The 27,163-nt window shown below is 42.9% G+C and overlaps 1 protein-coding gene across 2 annotated transcripts in view; it reads left to right on the forward strand.

The window, feature by feature from the left end:
- Window positions 1–27,163, forward strand: part of HECA (HECA ribonucleoprotein granule regulator) — a 242,980-nt gene that overhangs the window by 114,531 nt on the left and 101,286 nt on the right. For both annotated transcript variants that reach the window (XM_086927562.1, XM_086927561.1), the window contains exon 2: window positions 25,586–26,626. In XM_086927562.1, coding sequence (XP_086783688.1) covers window positions 25,586–26,626 — 1,041 coding nt within the window. The remainder of the gene's footprint in view (window positions 1–25,585; window positions 26,627–27,163) is intronic.

Below are 27,163 nucleotides of genomic sequence, written 5' to 3' on the forward strand. Positions count from 1 at the left end.
GCTTAGTGGCTTTTCCCAAGCTCATTAGAATTAAAGATAATTTTTTTTTAAATAAGATGATAGGGATAGAGATGTGAGGCAAAATAGAGGAGGGTTAGATTATTGGGGTGAATATGCACAGGTAAGGGTTTGGTATAGGGCGGTTTAAAGTGGCTTGATGTAGGACAAGATAGGGCAAGGGTTTGAGAGGAGAGAAGGAGAGGTGGGTAAGAGAACATCGAGAAACAAACGGGAAAGGGTAGCACAAAGGTTAAAGGTGCGTAAGAGTAGGGGATAATTGCACACATGGGGATGACGGAAGATAAGAATGAGAAAAGTGAGAGGAGAAGAAGGGATGAGGTGGAATTTGTCAACCAGAAAAGACAAGAGAGATACAGTGAGGAGGACAAGAGAGATACAGTGAAGGAAAAGAGTAAAGACGGGGATGGAGAGGGAAAACAGAGCCTGTAGTAAAGCATTTACAGATCAACGTAAAGTATGAAAAGCTTTGTTTTTAATTGTTTTTGCAGAACCGAAGATAGTCCATTTGTTTGACTTAAGTCTTCAGGCAGGGACAGATGGGACTGTCCCTGAGAAATACTGGGTTGATGCGAAGTGTGTTGTGAATCTCATAGATTCAAGTCAGAAAACCTTCCTGCCTCTTGAGATTTTTACATTCTCCATATATAGTAGGGGGAAAGATGGGCTGATTTTTGTTGGTGGATGAATTTAAATATGTGATAGTTTGAATTCAATTATGGCATGAACAACAGGCCAGTGCAGATCACAATAGATTGGAATCTGAAAGAAAATACAGAATCCACTACAAATATGGTTAGAGAAGACAAATGTTTCACCAGTGGGATATGATCCATCTGTTTTCTCATTTTGCTAATCATTGCCCCCGGCTGTTCCTATAGACGTTGTCAATGGTCCACGTTCTATAACATTTTCTGCCACTACAAACTTTTGTCACAAGACAGTCTTGTTCATAATTTGGGGTTTGTTGTAGTCGTCTAATGTGTTCCGACATCTCTAAAAAAAAAAAAAAAGGCTGGCTTGCCTTGGGGATTCTTTAGTATGGAAAATATCAACAGTACTTGAAAACAAAATATCATTAAAATGTAAAATTGAGAACTTAAATATCTTAAGACATTTTGCATTGCCAGCTTATTAAACAGATCAGTGTCACTTTTTAATATTACACATTACACATCGAGTTGCATGGCCTTCAAAAACTATTGGCTGGCCTCTTTTCGATTTCCAGCAAACCTTTATTTTTGCACTTTGTGAGAGCGAGAGACACATGTACAAGCTTCATCCTCAATTTATCCTATTTCTTCGCCATTAATTGGCCTAATAGGTGCACCCTGGTTATTTCACAATTTGCTTTCTCTGTGATTGCTTCCACCAGGTTAGCCACCTTCTCCAAGTACTCCCTGACCTTTTTGAGCTTGTGATAATGAATGTGCTTCTGAACATTCTGGGCGTTCCTTCAGCTTGTCTTTATCACTATTGTGCATAGTTTGAAGTGGCAAAATGCGTCCTACGTGAATAAATAAACCGACCTAGCTTCAATATAGCATTTCTAAAGACCTTCATTACTCAAGTGCCTGCTTTCTTTCAGTGTTTCTTTGAGCTTTAATATTGTTCTTCATCCCTTGTCTAGTGCATGTGTCACCTCCTTCACAATAAAAACACTACTGCGAGCAGGAAGTAGGTGCTATTATTGTCTGAAAATCAGTCTACAAATTGGCTCAGGGGGAGGGGGTTTGTACTGTACTGCGAGATTGCACATGTCTGCTGCCGCTGTTTTCAGATGCATCATGTAAATATCCACAAAGTTGTAATTTTGTGAGTGATCGTTGTTTTGCAACGGCCACGTTCCTGCCCCCACTCCTTCGTGAACATATATATGTTTGCATTTGCTCACAAGCATACTATTGTATAATACCTTTTGTACTGGCAGATTTTCCTGGAGAGAGAGCTTGATCTGTGCAAGTGAATTTCATCAGATCCTGGCTCTTTGAATCAGCTTTTTTGCACTCACGAATGGCATTTTTGCATATCCAAGCAGAAGTTAAGTGCAAAATAGTTGATTATTGTTTTTGGGAGACGTACAACACTTAACCTATTGGAGTGAGAGTGCCTCTTCACACTGTCATGCACCCTTGAGATTGTGTTTGTTTGAGTAGAGTAGTGTTTAAATGTATTACTTATTTGACCACTACTGGAGAATTTAATTCAAAATATCTTCTTATACCCACAGGCTGAGATTGCCCATTGACTTGTATCAGCCTTTTTAATCTCTAACATATTGGAAGTGGAAAAATTAGCTGAGAGGCTCAGTCTTGAAGCATTGGATAGTTTTAGGTACAGAAAGTTTATTGATTTTGGAGGCTGAGCATAAACTGAAAAAAACATCAGTAATGCCTTCTCATTTTATGTATCTTCTGCTATGCTTGTTAAATATTTAGGGTTCAATTCACAAACCTATTTGAAATCTACTCCAGTTAGTTTCCTTCTGCGGGTGGAGTAGATACCAAATGAAAAAAATCTCAGTAGACACTCTTGAAAATGACTTGAGTCCTCGATTAATAAATAAACAGGCAGATTTCTAAATCACTGGCAGAGTTTGCCACCCCCCCATATTATGTATGATGTTTGCTCATCTCTCCTGTTTGCTCGGATTTCATGTCGCTGTTTTGAGCACAATTCCCATCAGCTTACTTTTTCTACTGTAAGCAAACAAATAGCCTCTGTATGTCAACAATCATTTGAGCAAACAGAGCCATATTGTCTGCGTACATCATCTTTATATTAATAGACTTGCCACATTCCTTGTGGGTGTGAGGATTTTTTTGTGTGGATCATTTCTGTTTATTAATGGTTTTGTGGAGAAAGGAACCAAGGGCCCGATGTAGGTAAAAGGGATTTTCCGATTTCAAAATACCGAGGCGGTCCGAATCGGTATTCTGAAATCGGAAAACGAGATGTAGCAAAAAAAAGGCGAATTAATACCGATTCGGTCGGCATCGGTAATGTGAATCGGTACGTTCCGAATCGGCACGGACCGAATCGGAAAGTACCGAATCGGCGAACACCGAATCGGAAATAGCAGAATCGGCTAACACCGATTCGGAAATAGCCGAATCGGTAAAATCCGAATCGGAAATAGCCGAATTGGTAAAATCCGATTCGGCAATGATAGATTCGTAGCTATGAAAACACACCCATGGCCAAAAAGCCCATAGGAATGCATTGAAGTAACCGAATCGGTAAAATCCGAATCGGATATTACCGAATCGGATTTTACCGAATCGGTAATATCCGATTCGGTAATATCCGATTCGGTAAAATCCGATTCGGTAAAAGCCGATTCGGCAAAAGCCGATTCTGCCAATGAGGTGGCTCCCCCTCCCCCACCCAAACAGGGAGTGGCAACCCTGGCAGGTGCAGCTAATTAAGAAGTTTCTGGAGAGCCAGCCTGAGCTGAACACTCACTGTTAGCAGCAGTGGGAGTAGGAGGTTGTGAACTGTAGTGAAGAAGATGGCAAACCAGAGCGAGAGCCAGAAGTCCTCCCAGAAGAGGAAGCCTAAGTTCAGCACCACCGAGCTGCAGGTGTTGGTTGAGGAGGTGGTGAGGGTGCACCGCCAGCTATTTGGAAAGCTGTCCCTCAATGTGCCAGACAGCACCAAGAGGAGGATATGGAGCGAAATCGCCCAAAAGGTGAATGCTGTGGGTGTCACCCCCAGGTCCCTGGATGAGCTCAAGAAGCGATTCTATGACATCCGCAGCCTCACAAAAAGGAAGATGGCAGAGATCCAGAGGCAGGCTGGAGTCACTGGTGGAGGCAGGAACCCGGCGCCACCCCTCACAGACCTCGAGGAAATGGTCTCCACCACCATTGAGAGGGAGAGTGTTACTGGAATTGGGACCCTGGACAGCTCAGCCAGAGCTACAGCTACAGGTAAGAAGCATGCGCATCATGACACACCCTACCAGACACCTCCCCATTAGACACAATGCATAGGCAAACCCCAGCACAGTACTGTAACCAACATACAAGAGACAAGCATCATGGTACATGTAGTCAGCAGAAGTTAGCAAACTATGGCAGTGCAGAATCACAAGACAGGAAACAGTGGAACACAGTCTAAGGAGATGCAAGGACATGTGGAATGCTTTAATTGTACTGACTGTAATACATCGACACTCAATTTACAAATGCTTCTTTGTACCTAGGGGCACCATCAGGCGGACAAACTATGTCTACAGAGGCAGCAGCACCATCTGACACTGCACTCGCAGGGCCGAGCACCAGCCAGGCTGCCGAGGAGGACGAGGAGGACGTAAACACCCTAGGGCTTGGTATGGAGGGAGACCTGGTGATAGACTTTGAAGCACTGCACTCCCCAGAAATGCCCAGCACACCCCCCTTGCAGTTCTCCCCAGAGAACTCCCCGACAAGGGACCTCCTTCCACCTACACCAGCTCCTGCCACAACCATGGCTTTGGCACCAGTACAACCTGTCCTGGGAGCAGGGGCTCAGGGCCCGGCCAGCACCACACCCCCACCAGTGGCACCCCAGCCCACTCAGCAGGCCGGCAGCAGCAGTACCCGGCGCCGTGCCATCACCACCACTGCTGCACCAGCACGGGAGGGCAGTGTCTTCCTGGGCCTCGAGGGAAAGATGGTCAAGATACAAAGGCAGCAGGCAAAATCCATGATGGCCTGCCAACGCCAGCTCCTGCAGCACAAAACCTGCAGATGGGAGAAATGGTAAAGGGATTTCAGGCCTTCGTGGATTCCAACAAGGAGGTGGCAGCAGGTTTAGGCAGGCTAACCACTGCCATAACCCAGTTGTGTGGCAGAATGGAGGAGCAGGAGCTGGTGCGCAGGCGGGATGCCCGGGTGCAGAACCGCTGCATGAGCCGCCTTGCTGCGGCAACGGCACAACTCTGCCAGCGCAGCGCAAACATGGAGTCCAGCCTCAGTCAAAATACGGCAGAGCTCACAAGGGGAATGGCCCGCATCACGACTGCAATGGAGGCCATGATCATCTCGAACACTGCCACAAATCCTGCCCTGGACCTGGGGGATGCTGGGGACAGCAGCAGCCGCAGCAGCCCGGCCAGCGCTGCGTCTGAGCCACGCAGGAGCACCAGGCGCTCCGCAGATGCCGCTGGTCATTCAGAGGGGGCTGAGGGACACCCCAGTGGGGCTGCCAAGCGGTCAAAGAAATAGCCTTGCAAGGGCGGGTGAGGCAACCTGGACCTTGGACTTTTGTTTTCTTTTCCATTACACCATTTTTTTGTTGCACATCAGTGCAGTAACTGTGTTGCAACAGTATTAAAAATTGTTTTTTCACAACAACCATTTAGCTGTCTTTGCATCTGTACTCACTCAGAAATAGTTTTCAGTAATCTCCTCACGTCTGTATCTGCCATCACTTGGCGTACACACCCCAGCTGGCTGTGTCAGTGGCACAGCTTCCTCGTCGTCATGGTCCTCGTAGTCAGACAACTCCACCTCAGTGCCCTTCTTCACCGCAAGGTTGTGTAACATTGCACATACAGCTATGATCTTGCAGCAGGTGATGGGGGTATACTGCCTTGCACCTCCACTCTTGTGCAGGCATCTGAATCTACTTTTCCAGATGCCAAAGGTCCGTTCGACAACATTCCTTGTGCGTATGTGGGCCCGGTTATACCTCCTTTGGCTGGGTGTGGAGGGGTTGAGGTAGGGGGTGAGTATGAATGAGCGGAGGGCATATGCACTATCGCCTGGAAGAGAAAGGGGTAACATTACACACATGCATACATGTATTCCACCTAGCTACTATGTGTTATGGGGGTCTGATGATGTGTCTCACCTAGGAGGTATCCTTCACCAAATTCGCCAGCCATCAGCCGTGCATAGATGCCGCTCTGTTGGAAAATATAGGAGTCATGGGTACTCCCTGGAAATTTTGCTACCAGGTCTGTGATGGTGCACTTTGCATTGCAGATCACCTGCACGTTGATGGTGTGTGTAGACTTCCGATTGCGGTATATGTATTCTGTGTCCGCTGGTGGGCAAATCGGAATGTGCGTGCCATCTATGCAACCAATGATTTGGGGAAATTGTGCCATCTGGTAGAAGTCTGCTTTAGTTTGTAGCAGTTCTGCGTGGGTTGCAGGGAAAGAGATGTATTGGTCCATCCTGTGTATCATGGCGTCAAGGAATGTGTGGAAGAACCTTGACAGGCTGCTCTGGCTCACCCCTCCTGCCGCTGCAACTCCACTTTGATAGCTGCCAGACGCTAGCAGGTGTAGGCTGCATAGCACCTGGATGTGCGCAGGGATGGCGTGTGCCCTTGGGGTGTGGTGGTCCAAGAATGGGTTGAGATCCCTGATGAGCTCAAGTATGGTGTCAGAGTCCAGCCTGTATCTCTGTAGGATCTCTGCCTCTGTGAGCATGAACAGGGTTATCCTCTGTCTGTAGACCTGTTCATTTCTTAGCCATTCCCTCTGTCCTTCCTGCTGTAGCCGTAGCCGCCTCGCAATGACATAAAAAGCTGCCATCCTGCAAGTTGCAATGCATTTTGGGGCTGTTTATATGGGTTGGAGTTGGTTACCACCTGATTGTAATCCATGGTAAATACCGAGTGAATTCTACCGATTCTGAGCCGATTTCGGTGTTTCTGTGCCTCCCTACATCTCCCCATCTGTCGGAATCGGGGAATTTCCCGATCGGTGATTCATACGAATCGGTATGTTTTCCGATTCGGCTCATGTCCGATTCGGTCTATCTACCGATTCGGTACATGGACCGAATCGGCTTCATTCCGAATCGGTGTGTGTACCGAATCGGTACATGGGCCGAATCGGATAATTTCCGATTCGGTGTCACTACCGAATCGGTACATGGACCGAATCGGTTATTTTCCGATTCGGTGTCACTACCGATTCGGTACATGGACCGAATCGGTTATTTTCCGATTCGGTGTCACTACCGATTCGGTACATGGACCGAATCGGTTATTTTCCGATTCGGTGTCACTACCGAATCGGTACATTGACCGATTCGGTGTTTGCATCCGAATCGGTGTGTTACCGATTCGTTACATATCCGATTTTCGGTATGTACGTATCGGATTCTTTCCCATTCGGTACTCATTCCGAATCGGTTTTCACTCCGATTATTAGTTTTTTTGGTTCCCTACATCTCGATGGCTGTTTACCGATCGGTAAGGGCCAAAAATCGGTATTTTCGGCCGTTACCGATCGGTAACGGCCTACCTACATCGGGCCTTAAGACACCAGAGGGTGGTGGGGAAATTCAAAACTAGTAGCTGTCACTCAAAACTAAGGCATTCCCCAAGCACCCTTCCCTCACACACTCACAGGATATGAGGTTTGAGCATTGATGTAATACAGTGAAAGCCCCAGTGTCATGTGTTTAACGTAATGTTCTGCACCTTCTGTGCTCATTCCCTAATCTGTTAGACGTGTCTTTTATGAGTCTCTCAGCTATGGTTTTTATGTTTCAAACTATGGCACAATAGGTATAAGCCTGAAATAAGTGGGGCATGTTAGTTCTTTAAATTAATTGGAGAGAAAGGTGATAAAGAGAGCCCATAACACCCCAATGCTATTATTATTTTGTTCTAGAAATATTGTCAGCTTCTCCATACCAAGAAAGTGCCCGGTACATCCAACCCATATGATCTGGAGTTTTGTCTGTGCCCCACAGGGAGGTAATCACTAGGTTTGTTACACACAAAGCCAGTTGTATCTATTCATCTTTCCTTAAATGTTATGCGAAAGGTTGTTTTTTATAGTCTATCAATAAATTCTTTATTCGGCCTAAATTGGCCATAAAAGCACATGGAGAAATGAAACAAATCATCTTGTATCTTAATTTCACTCGCAGACATATCTAAATTAAAATAGAGCACATTTTTTTTTAAGTGTAATCTTCGAAAAGATAAAAATGCATTGCTAAAATACCAAACATACAGGAAAAAAACATGATAAAAATTACTGTTTGAAAGGGTACCAGGGCTTATCCTAATAAAACCTAACAACCGAAAACCTCCATATAAGGGCCCGCATTGTAAGTAGGGAATAATAGGAATCACCCAAACCCAATAATCCAATCGAATTTTAACTAATTTACATGAGCAGTACATGTTTAAAATAGCTCACTGTCACAGTTCATTTCTCAAGTTAGCAACATGCACCCCTGCCAAAATTGCGGGATAAAAAGCAACACGTTTCGCTGAATCCATACGTTACAAGTAAAGTAAGGCTGGGCGTATATACTTTCGTCTTAAGGCTGACCAGTGAGAGCAAATAAAAACAATATGCAAGGTGTCCAGTGCAGGTTGTTTTTTATAGAGAGCGAGTACTACATAAGCAGAAACGACAAGATCTTTCTGTCAAATGGAGGGTTGTTTTAAGAGGCTAAGGTGAGTCTGTACTGCATGCAGTCAAACAGATCTGAAAAAATGTAAGTAAGTAGCAATGGAGTAAACACATGGCTTTGTCCATGGCTGCTTTCAGTAAGAATTACTAGGGTCATTGTCCCAACTTTAAATTTTTATCCCTCTCCTTTCCAATTTAGGGATTTAATACCCCGTGCATGCGCGGCGAATTTTCGCGCTGTGCGGGTGATTTTAAAAGTGGGCGGAATTCGGATGGCCCACGGCTGTCCGCTGAAGCCCACGGTGACGCATGACTGCCAGGGGCCGTCATGAGCATGCAAGGGGTTAATCTGAAAGATGGTGATGTGGACAGTCGCTATACTGCAGTCCTCTGGTACTCTGAAAATTACTTTCAGTGATGTAAGAAAAAAGAAGCACAACTGTTTAAGATTCTATGGTTGTACCTTTGACATAAATACATATAATGTTAATTCAGTACTCACTACGTCCTAACAGGTGCTCAAATGACAAAACTACACCTAAACTCACAGAAAAGGCGACATATTTAAATGTAACATTATTAAAAAAATTATAATATTGCTTAGCCTTGTGTAAAAAAAACATAATAATTGAAGTGCTCTCGTACAGCTTCCATATCAGTTAAGAATGTGGTTAGAATTAGACGTTGATAAACAAGTGCACAATTACTTGATCATTAGAACGTGCTGCCACCATTATATAAAATCAGAAACTTTGTCAGTTTGGTCTGGAGCCTTCAGGTTTGAGGTAGCACATCATCCCTAGGTCACACAAAATCTGTGATTGTCTCAGAGAAAGGATAATTGCTGCTCATCAAACTGTGAGGTGAACCAACAACTTGTATCTGGCTGTGTTTCATTGCTGGTTGACCTTGGAAAGTAACTAGGTCCCAAGCAGCAGGAGGAGTAAGTAAAATAAGAATATTCCTGTTAGAGGAAACTCTTAACAGAATTAATATAAATTCAGGTGCCACTAATTACCTGAATCACGAATTGTAAGCAAAATTATTCAGACATTTCTTAAACTCTGCATTACATTTGGAAAATTGTAAAGAAAAGAAACAAACACATAAATTCTTTCTTAAAGAAAGTTAGTTATTTCCTATTTGAATCATGTTAACCAGACAGGAATAACGCACAGCAGTTGATATATTGTGGAATTGTGTGACTCTGAGTGTATATTCCAGAAAACATAAATTGTTTCTTAAAAGAAAGTAAGTAGTTTCCTAATTAGATAATTTTAATCAGACGGGAATAACGCACTGCAGTTGTCAAATTGTGGGATTGTGTGACCATGGGCCACATGTATCATTATTTCAAATAGTGATTACCTAATTGTGATTCCCTGAGAATCACAATTGTCTTTCCTCTTGGGTGTTGTGTAGTGGAAGTGGTGATGTTTAGTCTAGACACTTGGGAGTTGGGAGGGGTGAGACAACTTTTGTTTGTTATTTGTGGTGTCCGCAGAGGTTTCACACCAGTGGCAGTTTATTAACTGTTGTGTTGCGTTTAAAAAAAGTAGGCTTGAGCTTTAAACAGCGCGTGCAATCCTACCTGCATGAAGACGCGCACAGCTCTGTGGGACCTTCTGTGACGCCTGTTCTTCTCTCGGCCATTTGTTGCTTTGGGAAGTTTTGGTGCACAGTGATGCTGGGAGCCATCGGGTGCGGCGTCACCAATGTGTGCCGCCGTCTTGCGTTTGGCATGTCCTTTGAGGTCATGTGCAGCTCCCAGCATGGTACACACTCTGCCGACCACGGTTTTTTTTGCGTTACAATAAAGTTATTTGCAACGTCGTCGCCATGCAGCAGCAAGAGATTACAAGTACTTTCCACAATTTCCCCTCATCCGGCTCTGCGGTGCTCAGCATGCAATTCTCTTGCTTCACCGTATGTACTTTCTTTCTATTAGGTGAACCCTCTGTCGTGATAAATTTATTGCGTGTATTTCCCGTCATGCCAACCATTTTGTTTTGTTAATGAAGTTAACTTATGGTTGGATTTTACAAAGACCGTCGCAGTGTGTATATCGACTACTCTTCAACTTTGTTAAGAAATTTGTTTCGCAGGTGTACATTGGACTGTCTTTGTAAGCAAATTTGTGTGTGACATTTCTCACAACAGTATTTGTTGGCACTGGACTCTACTGGCAGTTTGTGTGGTGAGCTGCAAAACTACATCAACCTGTCTGGGCTTGATTACTACAATTTTATGGCGACGATCTGGAGACTTACCCTCTTTCTACATTCTCAACAAAAGAAGTCAATGTACAAGAAGCCAAGATTTTCAAAAGAAGCAACAAGAAACTACAAACTATGATTGGAACAAGGACTCTGGGACCCTGAGCCTCTCCAGTGACCACTACACCGGTCACCCCCAACCTGCATGTGCCAGATCCCACTTCACACAAGCCTGGTGAGCTATCTAATGCTTGTGCTTGACAGCCACGTTTTATTTTATGTTGTACGTGCGCAGACTTTGCCTTGCTTCCTCACCTTGCTGCGTTTCCTGTTTGTGAACTAGTGAAAGAAGTGAAAGGCTCCCACTCCCGCCTATGGAGGACAGTATTGGATTGGGTGTCTCCGTTTCTGTGTCTCATTGAAGCAGCATGCGTGAGCAGTTCATGCACTTCGTGTCAGGAGTGCTCACATGTCCCTGTCATGTGAAGGTATGCCAATGCTGTTTGTGTGTTCTTATGTAGCATCAATGTCCATTACAGCGGAGAGTCTTAGCCCGAGCGTGCTCTACTCTGGGTCATTTCGCCACATCCACTAGAACGGTGCTTTCAAACAAAGTAAGCCTTTTGATTTTGAAATTCTACATGTGGACTCTCACTGCACGGACACTGCACACATTGTGATTTACATGGACATTTGACCTGCACTTAGCCTGTCTACCTTCCGATGTGTGCGCTAGAAGGGAGGTGCCTGCATATTTTTACGTGTTCTTTGGCGTTTACAAGATGTTTTGTATCCTCACTGGAGCAGTGATCCCTACACACTAAGACCTACATATAAACGGACCTGTGTAAATTACAATGCACAAGGTCAGCTGTGGACAATTTAACTTTGAAGCTTCAAATGAAATTGGTTTGGTGGAGGCCACTTGGTGAAGAATCGTCTCCCGGTCATCCACCTCAAATGTGCTGGTGCATACTTCTGTGGGTAAGACTATTATTTTCCTTATTGTTGTCCCTAGTTGCCCTCTGTACATTTGCATTATCAACCGTTCTCCCGTGATTTAAAAATAATCAGTGCGTGTCCTTAATAGCACGCACAACCTTACCTACATTTGCTGGCTCAGATGTCCTCCCCGAGGCTCACTGTGACAACACATTGCTTCTTTGCCATGCCTCGTTGTTTTCTACACAGTTTGGCACTGTTGAGGGATGTCTTGTTGCAGCAACGCGCTGTGAGCCTCCCGACGTGGCAACTCCTGCATGCCACCATTTTTGGTTTGGCAGTTTTTCATCTGAAAGTGAGCCGTGTTGACTTCTCCTTAGTCAAGTACTTTGGATCACATCCTGCCAACCAAGTTTTTTTTTAATCAATAAAGCTTTACAGTACTCTGTGAGAAGCCAGGTACATCTACGTATACAAGTGGACGGCGCCAATATTTTTTTTCCAGATATTCTTATTTGGGCATAGTGTGCATGCCTATGGCAAGATGCATGCACACAGTTGCGGGCCAGTTTCGTGTTTCTTGGGTTTCAATCCCATCTTCTGCTTTGTTCTCAACATGCCGGCATTATATTACATAATTGTATTGTAATTGCATTTATATAGTGCTTACTACCCCAGACAAGGTGTCAAAGCGCTTTTTCGGCGAGTAGAACTCTACTCCGGAACCCAAGAAGTATTAGTGTTGAATTAGTATAGTAAAATATGAAAGTAATTTGAGTGATGGATAGGTTAGTCAGTTATTTTTGTACTTTTTATGGTTTCGTCAAGATGTAACCGAATAAAAGTTTTATGAACTGAACTGAACTGAACAGTTATTTCGATGCAGAAGGATAGAAGAGGGAAAAAGGTTTTATTTATATAGTGCTTATTTCCCCTGATGGGGTGTTGAAGCACCTTTTGGCGAGTAGCATGCTACTCTGGAACCCATGAAGGATGACTGTTCAATTAGTATAGTGAAATATGAAAGTAATTTGAGTGGTGGATATGTTAGTTAGTTATTTGGATTGAGAAAGGGAGGAGTGGGATAAAAGTGGGAAAAAGGTTTGCATTTATTTAGCGCTTGTTACCCCTGATGAGGTGTTGAAGCGCTTTTTTGGCGAGTAGCACCTACTCCGGAACCCATAAAGGATTAGTGTTGAAAATTTATATAGTGAAATATGAAAGTAATTTGAGTGGTGGATATGTTATTTAGTTATTTGGAAAGAGAAGGGTAGCGGAGGGATAGAAGAGGGAAAGAGGTTTCCATTTATACAGTACTTGCTACCCCTGATGTGTTTTTGGCGAGTAGCACGCTACTCTGGAACCCATAAAAGATTGGTGATCAATTAGTATAGTGAAATATGAAAAGTGGACATGTTAGTCCGTTATTTTGATTGAAACAGATAGTGGAGGGATGGAAGAGTAAAGGATTTAGACTTTTTTTTGTTTGTTTCGGAGGTCATAGCAGTTAGAGGCGGCTAGGGATGAGTGAAAAGGGATGTGCAGGGGAAGTGCGAGAGGGAAGAGTTTAGAAAGGATTGTTTTGGGGGATCGGTATAGTAAAAGGTGTCAGAAAATGCAAGGCGTGGTAGAGTAGGGGAGAGTCTAGAAATGGTTATTTTGGGGATCGTGGTAGTGGTATGGGGTTTGGGATAAATGAGAGAGTGGATGTAGAGGATATTTCGATAGAGGTATAGGGTTAGAAATAGGGTAGTGCATTGGAGAGAGTAGTAGAAAGAAGTTTGAGATGAGTCAGAAAGTTGGGGTAGAAGATATATTGACAGAGGTTTAGGGTGGTGCATTGGATATTCTGAATTAGAAGAAAGTAATACATATATAGCTCCATAAGTACATGGAAATTATATAGATGCATAAAGGAGGTATTTATATGTAGATTAAAGAGATTGATATAGGTATAGGATGAGAAATAGGGTAGTGCATTTAATATGCTTTTTTAGGAGAAAAGTAATAAATATATAGATCCAAGTACATGGCAGGTATATAGACACATAAAGGAAGAAAATATATGTAGATTAAAGATGCGTTAGATAAACTCTGGTTTTTAAGTGTTGTTGCTCTTTAAAATTAATTTTATTTATTTTTTAACATTATTCTACATGTTTATACAAAGCAATAGGCAAAGATAGGTACATATCTATAGTACAAATAAATGACTATATACAGAGGAATATTCTGTGTATTTCTGTTTTCTTATAGTTCGTATGTGGGGAAGAGCCAATTCTGGAGTAGTTATCTGAAGATAAGGTGGTTGTCCGTGGATCTTATGTCGGTGGGGTAAAGATTTCCACAGTTTGGCTGCTTGAACAGCGAAGGATGTACAACCCAGGTTTTTTTTCTTGTATCTTGGGATTTTGAGGCGAGGTGACACTCTAGAGCGGAGGTTCCTTTGTTTAATGTGTTTGGCGATTTTATTCCTGCTAAAGAGCGGTCTTATTCCATGTATCGCTTTGTGGGTGATACAAAGCTGCTTGAATGTGGATCTTCTGGCAAACGGTAAGCAATGTAGGGCTTTCAAGGCAGGTGAGATGTGGTCTCGCGGTTTGATATGCAAGAGTAGTCTGGAAGCCGAGTTCTGAATCCATTGTAGTCTTTTCATGGTCGTTAAAGGTGATCCGTGATAGAGGCTACTGGAGTGATCGAGTTTGGACTGAACAAGGGAGATGATAGATTGGTCCTTTGGTGGAAACCTCAAATCGGGGAAGATTTGTCGCAGAGTTGTTATAGTAACAAAGCTTGTTCTTGCTAGTTTGTCCACTTGGGCATTCATCAATAGCTTGGAGTCCATGGTCATTCCGAGGTGTCTTACTTCCTTCAATACTTTAGGTGGTTATCCTAGTTCATCAGGCCAGGCAGCAAGTGGCTCATAATGTTTCCAATCGCCACATGTGAGTATTTCCGTTTTGGAAGCATTCAATTTGAGATGGGTCCAAGTAATGCACTGATCCACTGCTCTGAGACAACTGAAAATTGGAGAGTTTCCAATGTCTTTGGGGCATTCCAGTTGAAGCAGTATTTGTGTGTCATCTGCATAGTTATAGCACGTGAGCTGAAATTGATTGATCTGTACCGGTAATGACTTCATGTAAATGTTGAAAAGCATGGGCAAATGATAGAGCCTTGAGGGACCCCTTATTTAGTGGAGTATGGTTTGGATGAGAAGGTGGGGTATGGTGATATTAGTTCTGTTTCGAAGGTAGGACGCGATCCAGTCTAGAGCAGTCCCCTCTATGCCGGCTTCGTAGAGTCTTTGTTTCAGAGTGTCATGGCCAACCGTGCAAAGGCAGCCAAGAGGCTAATGGCAGATGTGTGCTCTACCAGGTAACATAAAACAACATGACGTTAAATAAATTCACATTGAGTCAGTCACCCATGGGGTGTGTCCATAATATAAACAATTCTTTGAATTTTTTGAGAACTTAAATTTTGCCTACATGGCGATAATGTTCATCAGTGACTGCAAATACCATACCCTGAGTTGAAGACGGCAAATCTGGTGAAAATCTACAAGTTGGTCAGAAGTGCATGTCATAAGTTTGAGAAAGGTGGAGAAATGCAAGTTCCACAGAGAGTGGGCAGTGGAAACGTACTGGGAATTGTGTTAACACCAATAAAGTCTGGAATGTCTGGTATGCTTAAAATTACCCGTGAAAAGACGATGTGGTCTTGCCTTTAAGATGACAGTAATCTCAAAATATCTTCAGTTGTTCATCACAACACTGCCTTTTATATTTTTAATAATACAACTCTTTCTTCGGCTTCTGCGAATCGGGCCGTTTACGACCGTTAAAATTTATGATGCATATGGCCCTAAGAGTGTATATTCCAGAAAAACAGGAATTCTTTCTTAACAGACAGTAAGTTATTTCCTAATCAGATCATTTTAATCAGACAGTAATAACACAATACAGTTGTCAATCAATTAATCAATCAATCAATATATAACTGTATACAGTGGCTATTAGCCATCCATAAAAGCAATATATAAAACAGTACAAGATTTAAAAAAAATATAACAGTGCAATTCATGTTATCGAGTTAAAAATATATACTCAGTTCAACGGAGGGACTACATGGGTAATAGAAATTTAAAATGAGATAACAATACCACTATATGACATTGATAAAAGACAGATGTACGTCAATAAAATCGGCAAAATATAAAAGACCCTCACATCTAGTTGGAATGTTTCCCACATTCACACAAAGTTCCTACAGCATAGTCGTGTAGAGTTGAACAAACACTAGAGCTAAGAAGGGGGGACGAAAACCTTGTAATGGGTTCACCATGCACTCCAAATCAGCCCCATCAAACGGACTTAGATTTTTTCAATTGTGGGAACGTTAAGAAACAGTATATTAACAATAGATAAAATGCACTTGTACTTGGCACAGATTACACCACCCGCATTGCAACCTAAAATTACACACTATGTCTTGTTGCAATGAAAGAGGTCAATACATTTTCTTTCAAGCGTAAAAGACAGCACATAAAACTGACGCCATACTGCAGCAAATCTCCCGAGTGGGCAGAGACTGTAAATATTGAAAATATGGATACACAGGTCGGCAACTGCGTGAAATGTGCCCCTCTTATAATGGGTATAATATAACTCTTCCTATGTTGGGTAAAAAACTTGCAAAAACCACGTGCATGGTATACTACGCCATTGCATCACTGCAGAGGCAGCTAGATAAAGTTGTGGACAATCATTCATATTTGGGAAACTAACCAAACTGTGAAAGGTACCTAGTCTTAAACGAGTCAGCACAAATGTGTGTCTTGCATTTAATACTGCTTTAAGATATGGTTGCATTTCATAAGTACTTTCTAAAACACTAGGTTTACATATTTCTGTTGAGAATCTAACATTCTCCAGATGGGTCATGATTTCATCTTTTAAAAAATCTCAGCCAATGGAGGCTAATATTTCTGGCTTCTTAAAATACTCAGGGTGACCCAGATCACTACAGAAACATTGAATATAAACAATTCATGGAATGCACTGATATAGACTTGATTTAAGACAGTCCTTGATTATTGCACGATTTAAGTCAGTATGTACGGACGTCCATACCTTATACCAAAGTAGAATAGGTTGTAGCAGAATCAGATCTGTATTGAATGTAGCCCCAAGTTCGGCGTGACATACATGTCCAGAAGTACTTTTCGGGGTGGCAAGGAGATGTCTAAAGAACTAATTTTCCACCAATTGAATAACTCTGCATTTCTGGTATCCCCACACGCCTGCCCCTTAAAGTGCGATGCTAATGCATTTAGAACTTTGTAAATTGACTTCATCAACACGGGTGGATTAGACCCCAACCGCTTAGCAAACCCTATGAGTGCCATACAGGCTTTACTGAACCGCAACTTCCCATCTAGAATAGCTTTCTCCCATAAGCCACAAATACTGGAAAGTATTAGTAGTGCATATAGTTCTACTATGTATTTTTAGGTCTCGACAGCTAGTGGTGTTATTCCCACATTTCATAACAAAAGTTTTAAACTGGTTTACAACTGCAGTTGTCAAATTGTGGGATTGTGTGACCATGATTAATTGCGGGTTGCTAACGCGCTTGAATCGACTCACGAAGGAGTATCTCTGCGCAATAGACCGCTGGGGAACCCGTCCTGGCTTTCCCTGTGAGATGGTCCCTACTGGGTATCTCCTTGGTGAAACCAGGCATCCTCGGCGTATGTGGGGGGCCGTTGTGGAGATGAGGCAAGCTAATGCCCAGAGTTGCCGAGTGTGATCCCTGGTTAGAGTAGGCACCGAGGTGAGAATTATCGAGTCCGCTGATCCTGGTCCATGACCCTGCCGCGTCGGGAATTGAACCCTGGTCCCGGGCCGTCCTCTGCTCCCGGGTCTGCCGCCTCTAACCAGTGAGCCACACCACTCCATTAGACTGCAACCGCTTAGCAAACCCTGTGAGTGCCATACAGGCTTTATTGAACCACAATTCCTATCTAGAATAGCCTTCTTCCATAAGCACTCATTATCAAATAAAATCCACAAATACTGGAAAGTATTAATAGTGCATATAGTTGTACTATGTTTTTTTAGGTCTCGACAGCTAGTGGTGTTCTTCCCACATTTCATAACAAAAGTTTTAAACTGGTTTACAACTGCAGTTGTCAAATTGTGGGATTGTGTGACCATGAGTGTATATTGCAGAAAAACATAATTTATTTCTTAAAAGTAGGTTAGTGTTTTCGTAATTAGATCATTTTAATCTGACAGGAATGACTCACTGCAGTTGTCAAATTGTTGATTTTGTGACTATTATGGTATATTCCAGGATTGTGCATAACACAGTTTGAACAAAAAAGGATCATTGCTCCATAGTTTTACCAGTCCAAATCATGTGCAAATGTCATGGAATGAAAATTTTTGCATGTTCTGAGATAAGTCTCATCCTATTCAAGCGAAAAAGGGAGCGGATTGCACCCTGAAATGGTGGCTAAGTAGTTCATTATAACTCATTATAATACTTAGCTATAATTTCAGGGTGTAATCTTCTCCCTTTTTTCTCTTTTATAGGATGAGACTTTTATCTCAGAACATGCCCCATGTTTCCTTGAATTGTTTTTTGGTTTCAGCGTCCCTGTAAGGATATAAACATGGTTCGACTCCAATCAAGAATAAGAAAGTGTCTGCTAGGACGGGACTGTGCCATGCATAATGTACTCTTATGTCCCACTGCCTGGATTGCCTAAGCGAGTATCTGGTATCCTATTTTTTACCTATTTTGGCCGCAGTCGAAGATTAACCTAGCATGAGGCATGTGTGCAACAGTCTTGGTCTGTTCCTTGACATAAGTGTGGTCCTAGACCTGCAGGGGAGCAACAAGCATGCCCTCATTTGTTGACAGTAGGCTACCATACATGACCTAGATTTAACATGTAGAGTGGTGGAGGCAGTGTACTGCATTTTGTGAATCAGTAGTTTGTGACCAGACGTTTTATCTGTTTGTCCCGTCTGTCACTGGTGTGGACGCCAACTTACTCATTTGTGTAAAGTTCCACATCTATGCTAACCTTGGTCCTAGAACTAACATCCTAGTTCATGTTATGTATGTTCACTTATGTGTAGCATTTGTGGTACATGTATTGTGTTAATGAGCGATACCTGGGGAGTCCATTTTGGGAGCCCCTAGGCTATTTATGTGCAGAAGATGCAGGTGAGGTTTTTTCTCCAGACAGTGGAATTGGATTGTTGACATAGCTGAAGGGACGAGACCTAGACAATGAACTGGGAAATGAGGAGCTTGTGCTTTCTTTAGAAATTCAATTACGTTGTTTTTACTGAAAAGGTGATGGTGGTTAGTCTTCCTCAGCACTGCCATTTGTTAGATGGCGGGGGTAAGAGGAAGTACTCCAGTTCTTTTATTTAGAGTATGAAGGTTCTTTTAGGAAAAGCTGATATTTTGTTTCCTGCCTTATCGCTGTTCATTTCATTGTTGCTAGTTGGGTGCAGAATGCTCACACCTCATTGAGCCTTTGGTGTGGGCACTTCAAACCATAAATGACTCAGTTGTAAGGGCTGTTTCTCGAAGACAGACTAGAAAGGACTCAAGAAAGAAGAACTAACCAAAATTGGTTCTTAGAGTGCAGACCGGTATCACACATTCCCTTTCTGCTTTGACTGAGCTGCACTCCTCTTGGTGTTCCAGTTCCATGTTCCAATTGACCAAGGAAGGGAGTGCTCTGCAGGTTTCTGAGAGAGCTGGTGACTGCCTATCTGCCGTCTTCCCAGAGATGAGAGGGCATCACCTGGACTCAGACCTGGAAGAATAAGGTATACCTCTGTCCTGAAGCGCCTGGATGCAGTCTAAAAATAAATTGAAGAACTTTGTACCAGTCCCTCAGGAAGTTCACCCGACCAATGCAAGCTGAGTAGCTGGCCCAAGGACTAAGGGTACATCAAAGCAGAGAGACTGTGATCCTGAACAGTACATGAGCAGAGCGTTCAGCTGTGAATTTGAACATTGTGCTTGAGTAGACCAGGCCACTGCAAGTCTTGAAGTTGTGGCTGAAGTGGACTGTGCCACTATGACCTGTCCCTGAACCTGTTTGGACCACTCCTTTTTTCTATTGTCATCAGCCACGTTGGAGCTGTGCTTCTTCCAGAGAAGTGCTTATAGCTGCCCAGGCAACCTCTGATCTTCCAACTTCCTGTCCAACTCACCTGAATTCCAGAGATGGACTTGCAACCTGCCAGAGACCATCAGTGGTGCCAGAGCCTACTCACCTGAGCAGACTCTGCATGGCAGCCTCTGCAGTTGCTTCCAAGGACTGGACTCAAGGGCCAGAATTCTCACAGCTGGCGCATGTCCTCCCAGAGAAGAGAGGGAGAACTTGAAGCATGTTTTGGGGTCCAATCTTGACCTGGACTTCAGAAGAGCTTGTGTTGGTGAGATATGGAGCTTGGGGCTGAGACAGGTTCCTGACCCACAAAATGTAAAAGAGGGAGGTAGCATTTACACATGTATCTGAAACCTGCCACACCAGGCCCAACTATGAGTTTAAAGATAGAGAAAGGTGGGAAGGAGAGAACCATGATCCTGGGTACAGTATCTCCATGCCAGTTGGTTTCGTACCTGTATATTTTAGTTTGCTGTTTCATTTTTGATTTTAATAAACAACTTTATTTTTGTTATAAACGATAAGCACTAGGCTGGAAAATCAATTCTCGTGCTGCTGGGGGATTTAGCTCTGAGCTTGCAGCACCCCCACACCACCTTCCTGAGAAGCCTGTGAGTGCTCACCATCGCAAGCACTGAGAGTCAAGTCCTAATAGGTTTGAACTTGGCCCAGTTTGCAGAGCCATAGTAGGACAGTCCTCTGGACACCAGACGTAAAGGCACTAGTCCCCATTTGTTCAGTACTACCTTATTTGCAGCTCCTGTATTGAGCCTTATTCTGATTTCCAATGCGTTTTCAAAATTTTTACTAGATACTCTTTTATGAACACATACGTTTGCTATTGTTCTAGTCTTTTGATCACAGTCAGTCGCACCCCATTGACTGAGATTGATTTTGAAACCCCTGTGTTTCCCACTGGGCTGTTTTTTGTTTTTGTTTTAATAACTTCTGACCTCCAAATCCCATTGTATTAATTTTGGTATTATTTTAATATACAAGTTATATTCAGTTTAAATTGGCTTGGGCTTTTTAAATTAAATGTTTCCTAATTGTAGCAGTGTTTTGATGTTGATGTACCACATCAATTGTTCTGGGAGGAATGCCTGGCTGTTTTGGCCTATGTAGAAAGAATGATCCTGCGATTCTTCACAGAAACCTGCTTCCTTTAGGTCTTAACATGTTTTGGCTTTGGGGGAGATCAAAGTCAGCTCTCATCATGAGTGGATCTCTCTCTCTCTTGCATACCTCACCAATCATGTTTCCTCCAAGGAAAAACACCCATCACCCTCCTTAACTTCTCCATTCCCATTGTTTTTATTACCTATTCAGTAACCTCCTTAACTTTGTCAGTGGTGTCCCTTCTCATTGTTTTTATGACCTGCTCATTATCCACCACCCCTACTGAGGCATCTCATTTTGATGCCAATGAATGCCTTTCCCTGGTGGCAGATGCCATACACTCAGCCACTTACACATAATGATCCACAGACATTTCACCCGGATTGGACTGAGCCCCTCCTCTCACCACCTCTCTCCCTACACAACTCCCACTGTTTTTACCCGTCCCACCAAGGATGAAGTCTGTAAAACGCTTAGATCCTTCAAGAAATCCTTGACACCCTGGGACCTCTGTAATTCTAAAGCCGTCAATAGAAGCTTCCCAGCACTGCTCCCACTTATCATCAAGCTAGTTAATTCTTACCAAAAAAACCATAATTTGCTCAGACAGTATTACGAGGCACATATGCTAAAACAATATATAAATTGGCTTACATGCAGCATCATTAATATCCGGGAAGAAAAGAGGAGGAGAATTATTAGTATTAAAGAGGTGAATCGACCAGTTACATACAAATTGGAGATGAAGCACTTCTGAGTAGGGCCCAAAGTGCGTTGTGGGTGAATGTGAAACATTATGCCGGAAATCTCTATACATCTACAGCAAAAATAGATCAGCATCAGTAGTCATAAACACATTGATTCCTTTAGCACCCTAGCAGAGCCGTGCTACACATACATTTAACCAAGCATGACTGGCAATAAGGGTTAGTCATATAGGGGTAACCATGGACCCCATATCTGAATGAATACTGCCAGTATGTCTTCCAGTCTGTTCATTTCTTTTCATATGAGACCATGTGTACCGGTTCATACAACCTATCCGCAAGTGTGAATGCATCACTGGATCTCCAGTGTCTCAAAATACAGACTTTAGCAACTATGAGCAATGTGGGTTCTCACTCAGCAGGAAAGTAGATATGTATGTATGTATTTGATATTTCTGAGGCGCAAACCTAGCTAAAAGGCAGTGGAGCAACGTACATGTTCTAAGACACACTAAAGAATACAAAAATATGATGGATGGAATGCTTGAATTAATCTCAGCACTGGTAATTACTCGGCCGCATCCCAGTCCATCATTAATTTGCCCACCATGTCACCTCAGTTTGGACACAGCTATATGGAAATTGGTCTTGACCGTGCTACAGTAGGTTCGGTCCAGCCCAAACTGCCAAGCCAGGCCCTACCTGCACTGGAACACAAGCAGCCCAGGACTAGTTTCGCCCTAGTTAGGGCTCCTCAGCCAGGTATAGCTTGGTTCCAGTGACAAAGTAAGACAGTACAGGATGGACTGTCCCCTTTGGAACAGGGCCAAGAGTCCTTCGCATATGGCGGAGTACAAACTGAGGTGGCATGGTGTGCAAAATAACAATAGACTAGGATGCAGCCCTAAGTAATTACCAGTGGCTGAGATTAATTTAAGCATTCCATCCATCACTTTTTTTGTATACTTGTTTGTATACTTTAGCATGGCCTAAGCTGAGCATAAAGACAATGGGTAATAGGAGAGGAAGCAGGGTTATGTACAGTTAACACATTGTGATGAAGTGCTCTTTAACTCCTTGGATGCTGATGACGGAACCGCTCCGTCATCAGCTGCGGGTGCGCTGTGCTGATGACGGAGCGGTTCCGTCATGGCCCGCTCGGAACGAATTCCGCGCCTGCGCTGGACGTTGCATTGAGCGGGGCGGGCCATGACGGAACCGCTCCGTCTTGAGCACAGCTCAACCAACGCTGGTGACGGAGCGGTTCCGTCACCAGCATACGGCCGCCCCGCCCCCTTAGCACTGCGGCGGAATAGCCGCCGCAGTGAAGGGGTTAAAGAGGTGAGTCTTCAAATCTGACCTAAATTAGAGCAGTCTCGGGAAGGTCTTGGATGCAGAGCTGTTCTCACTGTCCTTGGTATATAGAACATAAAGAGCTGCTGTCTTGTTTTTTCTTTCTTCTTTACACTTCTTAATCTGCAGACTGATGGTGTTCTGGTTGTGGGTGTGCTGAGAACAACAGGGGTGCTGCTCATGATTGCTATGTAAATGATGCAGCTGGTTTAGAAGATGGTGCAGGCCCACAAGGGGAGCTAATAAGATTCAATCACGATAGGGGATAATTTATGTTTTGAAGAAGTTTAGTGTAAAGAAATTATAGTCACCCAGTGCTAAATAGCTGTGAGGCATTTGGGAAATTGAATTGGAGTACAGAAGTGGATATTGCTAGGGAGGTTAAAGTTTGCATGTCATCAGCATATAGATAAGATAATCCTAATGTCAATAAGATGTATGGTAGGGATATAGTGTAAAGAGAGAACGTGCACGACTCAGAGCAGCAACTTTTGTAACATTAACTGGCAAGGGAGTAGGCCTAAAACCTGATGAATACCTGAGACAGTAAAGGGTTGGTTTGGAGGTAAGAGGAGAACCAGATGAGTTAAGGCTAAAGTGTAGTAATGAGAGTAATATATTTGGAGTACCGGCTGAAAGATCAAAGAATATTAGTATGGATTTTTGTTTTTTTTATGGTACGCAGATGTGATGTGATCAAGCTGTACATGTGAGAAAATGCAGTTTCAGTAGAGTGTAGAGTTATGAATCTATATTCTAAAAGATTATTAGGTAATGGGATGCAAGAAATGCGGTGAGATAGTTAGAAAACGAGTGTTTTGACTCCAGAAGATAGGTGGCAGGCTTGGATGGATTAGCAGTAGGTTACTTGAATAAGGCTAGGGCAATAGTTAACGTGAAGCTAGCTTTGAGTGTAAGTACCAGCCAGAACTAAGAGAATAATTAAAGAGGGAAATTGAGATAGGTTGCTTGATGATGGTGCTAGTCTTTTGATATTTCAGGGGCTGAAAGGGTGAGCCGGTGGACAAGAGGAGTGAGTATTTATAGGTGTACAAGCCTGTTCAGCAGGAGTTGCCAGGAATAGGGCGGTTATATTCTTAATTTTAAAGGGTGTGCGAGCTAGAGAGTATGACTGCTGGGTGGGGATTGAGGAGTTCAGATGTTAATGAATTTAGAGGCTGAATGTGCTGCAAAGCCTGCATTGTATAGGCGGGACCGAGTGAGTGAGAGGTGCTGTAGTGCAAGAAGACCGTTGTTATGCAAGTGAGTCAATGTGTGTCATTCAGAGGGAGGTTAGTATAGCTTGAAAGTAGGAAGATACAGCACTTTGTAGTGCAGAAAAGAGATTGTGCAAGGCTATTTTGTAGTCTGCATGTGTTCTGTGGCTTGTGAGTTGCATCACTTGCGACAGAAAAACCTAATTTTTGTCTTCAAGGATCTAACAGAGGGAGAGATCTGAGGTTGAGAGATTACATTGGTTGTGGTGAAGGTGTATAGAGAATAATGGGTTTTAAAGACTGTCCTCCGGGTGTCATTGAAGAATGTGAGTGAAGTAGAAGTTGCAAGTTATTGTACTCCCTTTTGGTTATAAGGTTTGTATCGTAGGTTTTGGGAGGGTGTAGCTGCTGAATTTGATGTGTACGATGGTGTGGTCTCTTATGAAGGAGTTAATACTTGGTGATGTATTTGAGAGTGCATTGGGAATGAGTATAAAATCAAGTCGTTTGCTGTGAAAATGAGTGGGGAGAGAGTGAATGCTTATAAGTGAGCTGTCGGAGAGATTGAGTAAGTTTGAGCGAGTAGTTAGATTGTTCAAATGAATGAATGAACTACATGATTACGTGCAAATAGCTACCCTACAGCCATCCTGGAGGTGCAGTCTAATTACCTACAGCAATCGGCTTTGACGAACCGTCTGGTAGTTGTCATCTTCCCTTAGTGCCATCAGCAAAGAATTCTGTTATTTGTGGGGGGCGGGTGGCGCTATTTACACGCCCCCACACCCTTGTAACAGCATTCTGGTGTTGATAGAACATGGCAAGATCTTTGTGAAGGGCAGCTGGTGTGACGGAGTCTTTCGGGTCTATCCATGTTTCAGTAACACATTTGAAATGTAGTGAAGGCCTGGTAGTTGTATGGCATAAAGAACCTGGAATTTCATAAGCAAAATGAGATTTTGGCAGGTTCAGCAGATGGCTTTTTAAAACCACGTGCTTGTAAAGAATTTACACAAGGGGTGTATGAGTTGGTTCGTCTGATCTCCAATAGGGTGAAAGTGAGAGAGTAGAACGGCAGGGTAATAGATGCCTTTGAATAAGGGGAAACGGGTTATGGGAGAAAGTAGACTTGATTTTTGAAATTAATTGTGTTAAAAAGAGAAAAGCATATGCTGCTTTTTGTGGGTTAACAGATTAAGGGTTTGAGTCATAGTGGCATGTTTGTGGTTGAGACAACAGGAGCCTAACAGTAGCAGGAACAAAAATCCTGATTTGTTTAAAAGTAATACGTGTGTGCAAAATGACAGGTTGGATCAGAATATTGAAGCCAATCAGATTTTTTAACAGAAATGCTGATCTAGAATGTCTCTATTTGGAGTAAATTCATTACCCGAAAACCCATTGTAAAATCTTTTTTTTCTTTTCTCCTGCAGAAGTACCATGTGCTACCCCATTGATCTGCAGCTTTGGAAGGTCTGTTGATTTGGAGAAGGATGATTACCAGAAAGTAGTATGCAACAACGAACACTGTCCCTACAGCACCTGGATGCACCTTCAGTGCTTCTACGAATGGGAGAGCAGCATCCTCGTACAGTTTAACTGTATTGGCCGAGCTAGGAGTTGGAACGAAAAGCAATGTCGCCAAAATATGTGGACGAAGAAGGGATATGATCTTGCTTTCCGTTTCTGTTCTTGCCGATGTGGGCAAGGTCATTTGAAAAAGGATACCGACTGGTACCAGGTGAAGCGGATGCATGAAGAGAAGAAGAAGAAAGTTCCTACTGAGAGAACCCCTGGTAGATCTGTTTCGGAGTCCCTGGATGATGCTAAAAAGTGTCGTGCTACAAACAAACCTCAGAAGAGTTTGAGTTATGATCCCCAACGAAAGCATTCAGTGGATAGGCAGAACTCTCAAGAAAAGGGGACAGCTAGTGGTTGTTATGGTCTACGCTCTCCTTGTGGTTCTCCCGGACAGTCTCCTCCGTCTGGTTACTCAATCCTTTCACCATCTCATTTTAGTGGTCCCCGCAGTTCACGCTACTTGGGAGAGTTTTTAAAGAATGCCATTCACTTGGAACCTCACAAGAAGAACATGGTTCCCTCTGGGATGCTCAGGAATGCCCATTATGATTATGCTGCCTCTGGTGTACAAGGGCATCGGTCGGGACACTTGGCTGCCCCAGTCCAGTTTCTGAGGAGACTCGACCTTTCCGAGCTTCTTGCCCATATACCGCGGCATAAGCTGAACACTTTCCATGTTCGTATGGAAGATGATGCCCAATTAGGACAGGGAGAAGACCTCAGAAAATTTATTCTTTCAGCACTTAGCGCTAGCCACAGGAATGTAGTGAACTGTGCCCTATGCCACCGTGTGCTCCCAGTGTTTGAGCAGTTTCCATTAGTAGATGGCACTCTATTTCTTAGCCCATCAAGACATGAGGAAATTGATTATGATGTTCCCTGTCACCTTCAAGGTAAATGGGCAGCATGGTTTCTCTGTTTATCCTGCTAGCTAATTATATGTTTATATTTTTTAACCATTGAACATTTCAGTGAAATAATTTTACCAAGGGATATTGGGTTATAGTATTGTCAATTTAAATGCAATGTTGCATACCAGTGTTATTAACATTTATAATAGCTTAAACTATGTGTCATTAAAAAATGCAACCTTCTAAGTTGATTTCATATACCATCTTCTCGTCTAGGAAAGAGTTATATCGTTATTTGCATAATTGGTTTGGGGCCAGGTAAGCTGTAAACCGGTAATCTGCTTAGTGGGCAAGAAAAATTTGTTTTAGAAATCATATTGTACTTGCATGGGACTTTAGCATCCACAAGTATTCTAAAATGCTTTACATAAATGTAAATTCCGTTATAACTCCATTTCAGTTGCATTGTATTTCATTATATTGTATTTATCTTGTAAGTATTTAATAGCAATGCAGTCATTGGCTAGAATTTGAACATTTCTTTTTGAGAGAATGTTTAAGTTTGCAGTGATGTACATG

Source organism: Lissotriton vulgaris, chromosome 6 (assembly GCF_964263255.1).
Source record: "Lissotriton vulgaris chromosome 6, aLisVul1.2, whole genome shotgun sequence".
Lineage (NCBI taxonomy): Eukaryota > Metazoa > Chordata > Amphibia > Caudata > Salamandridae > Lissotriton > Lissotriton vulgaris.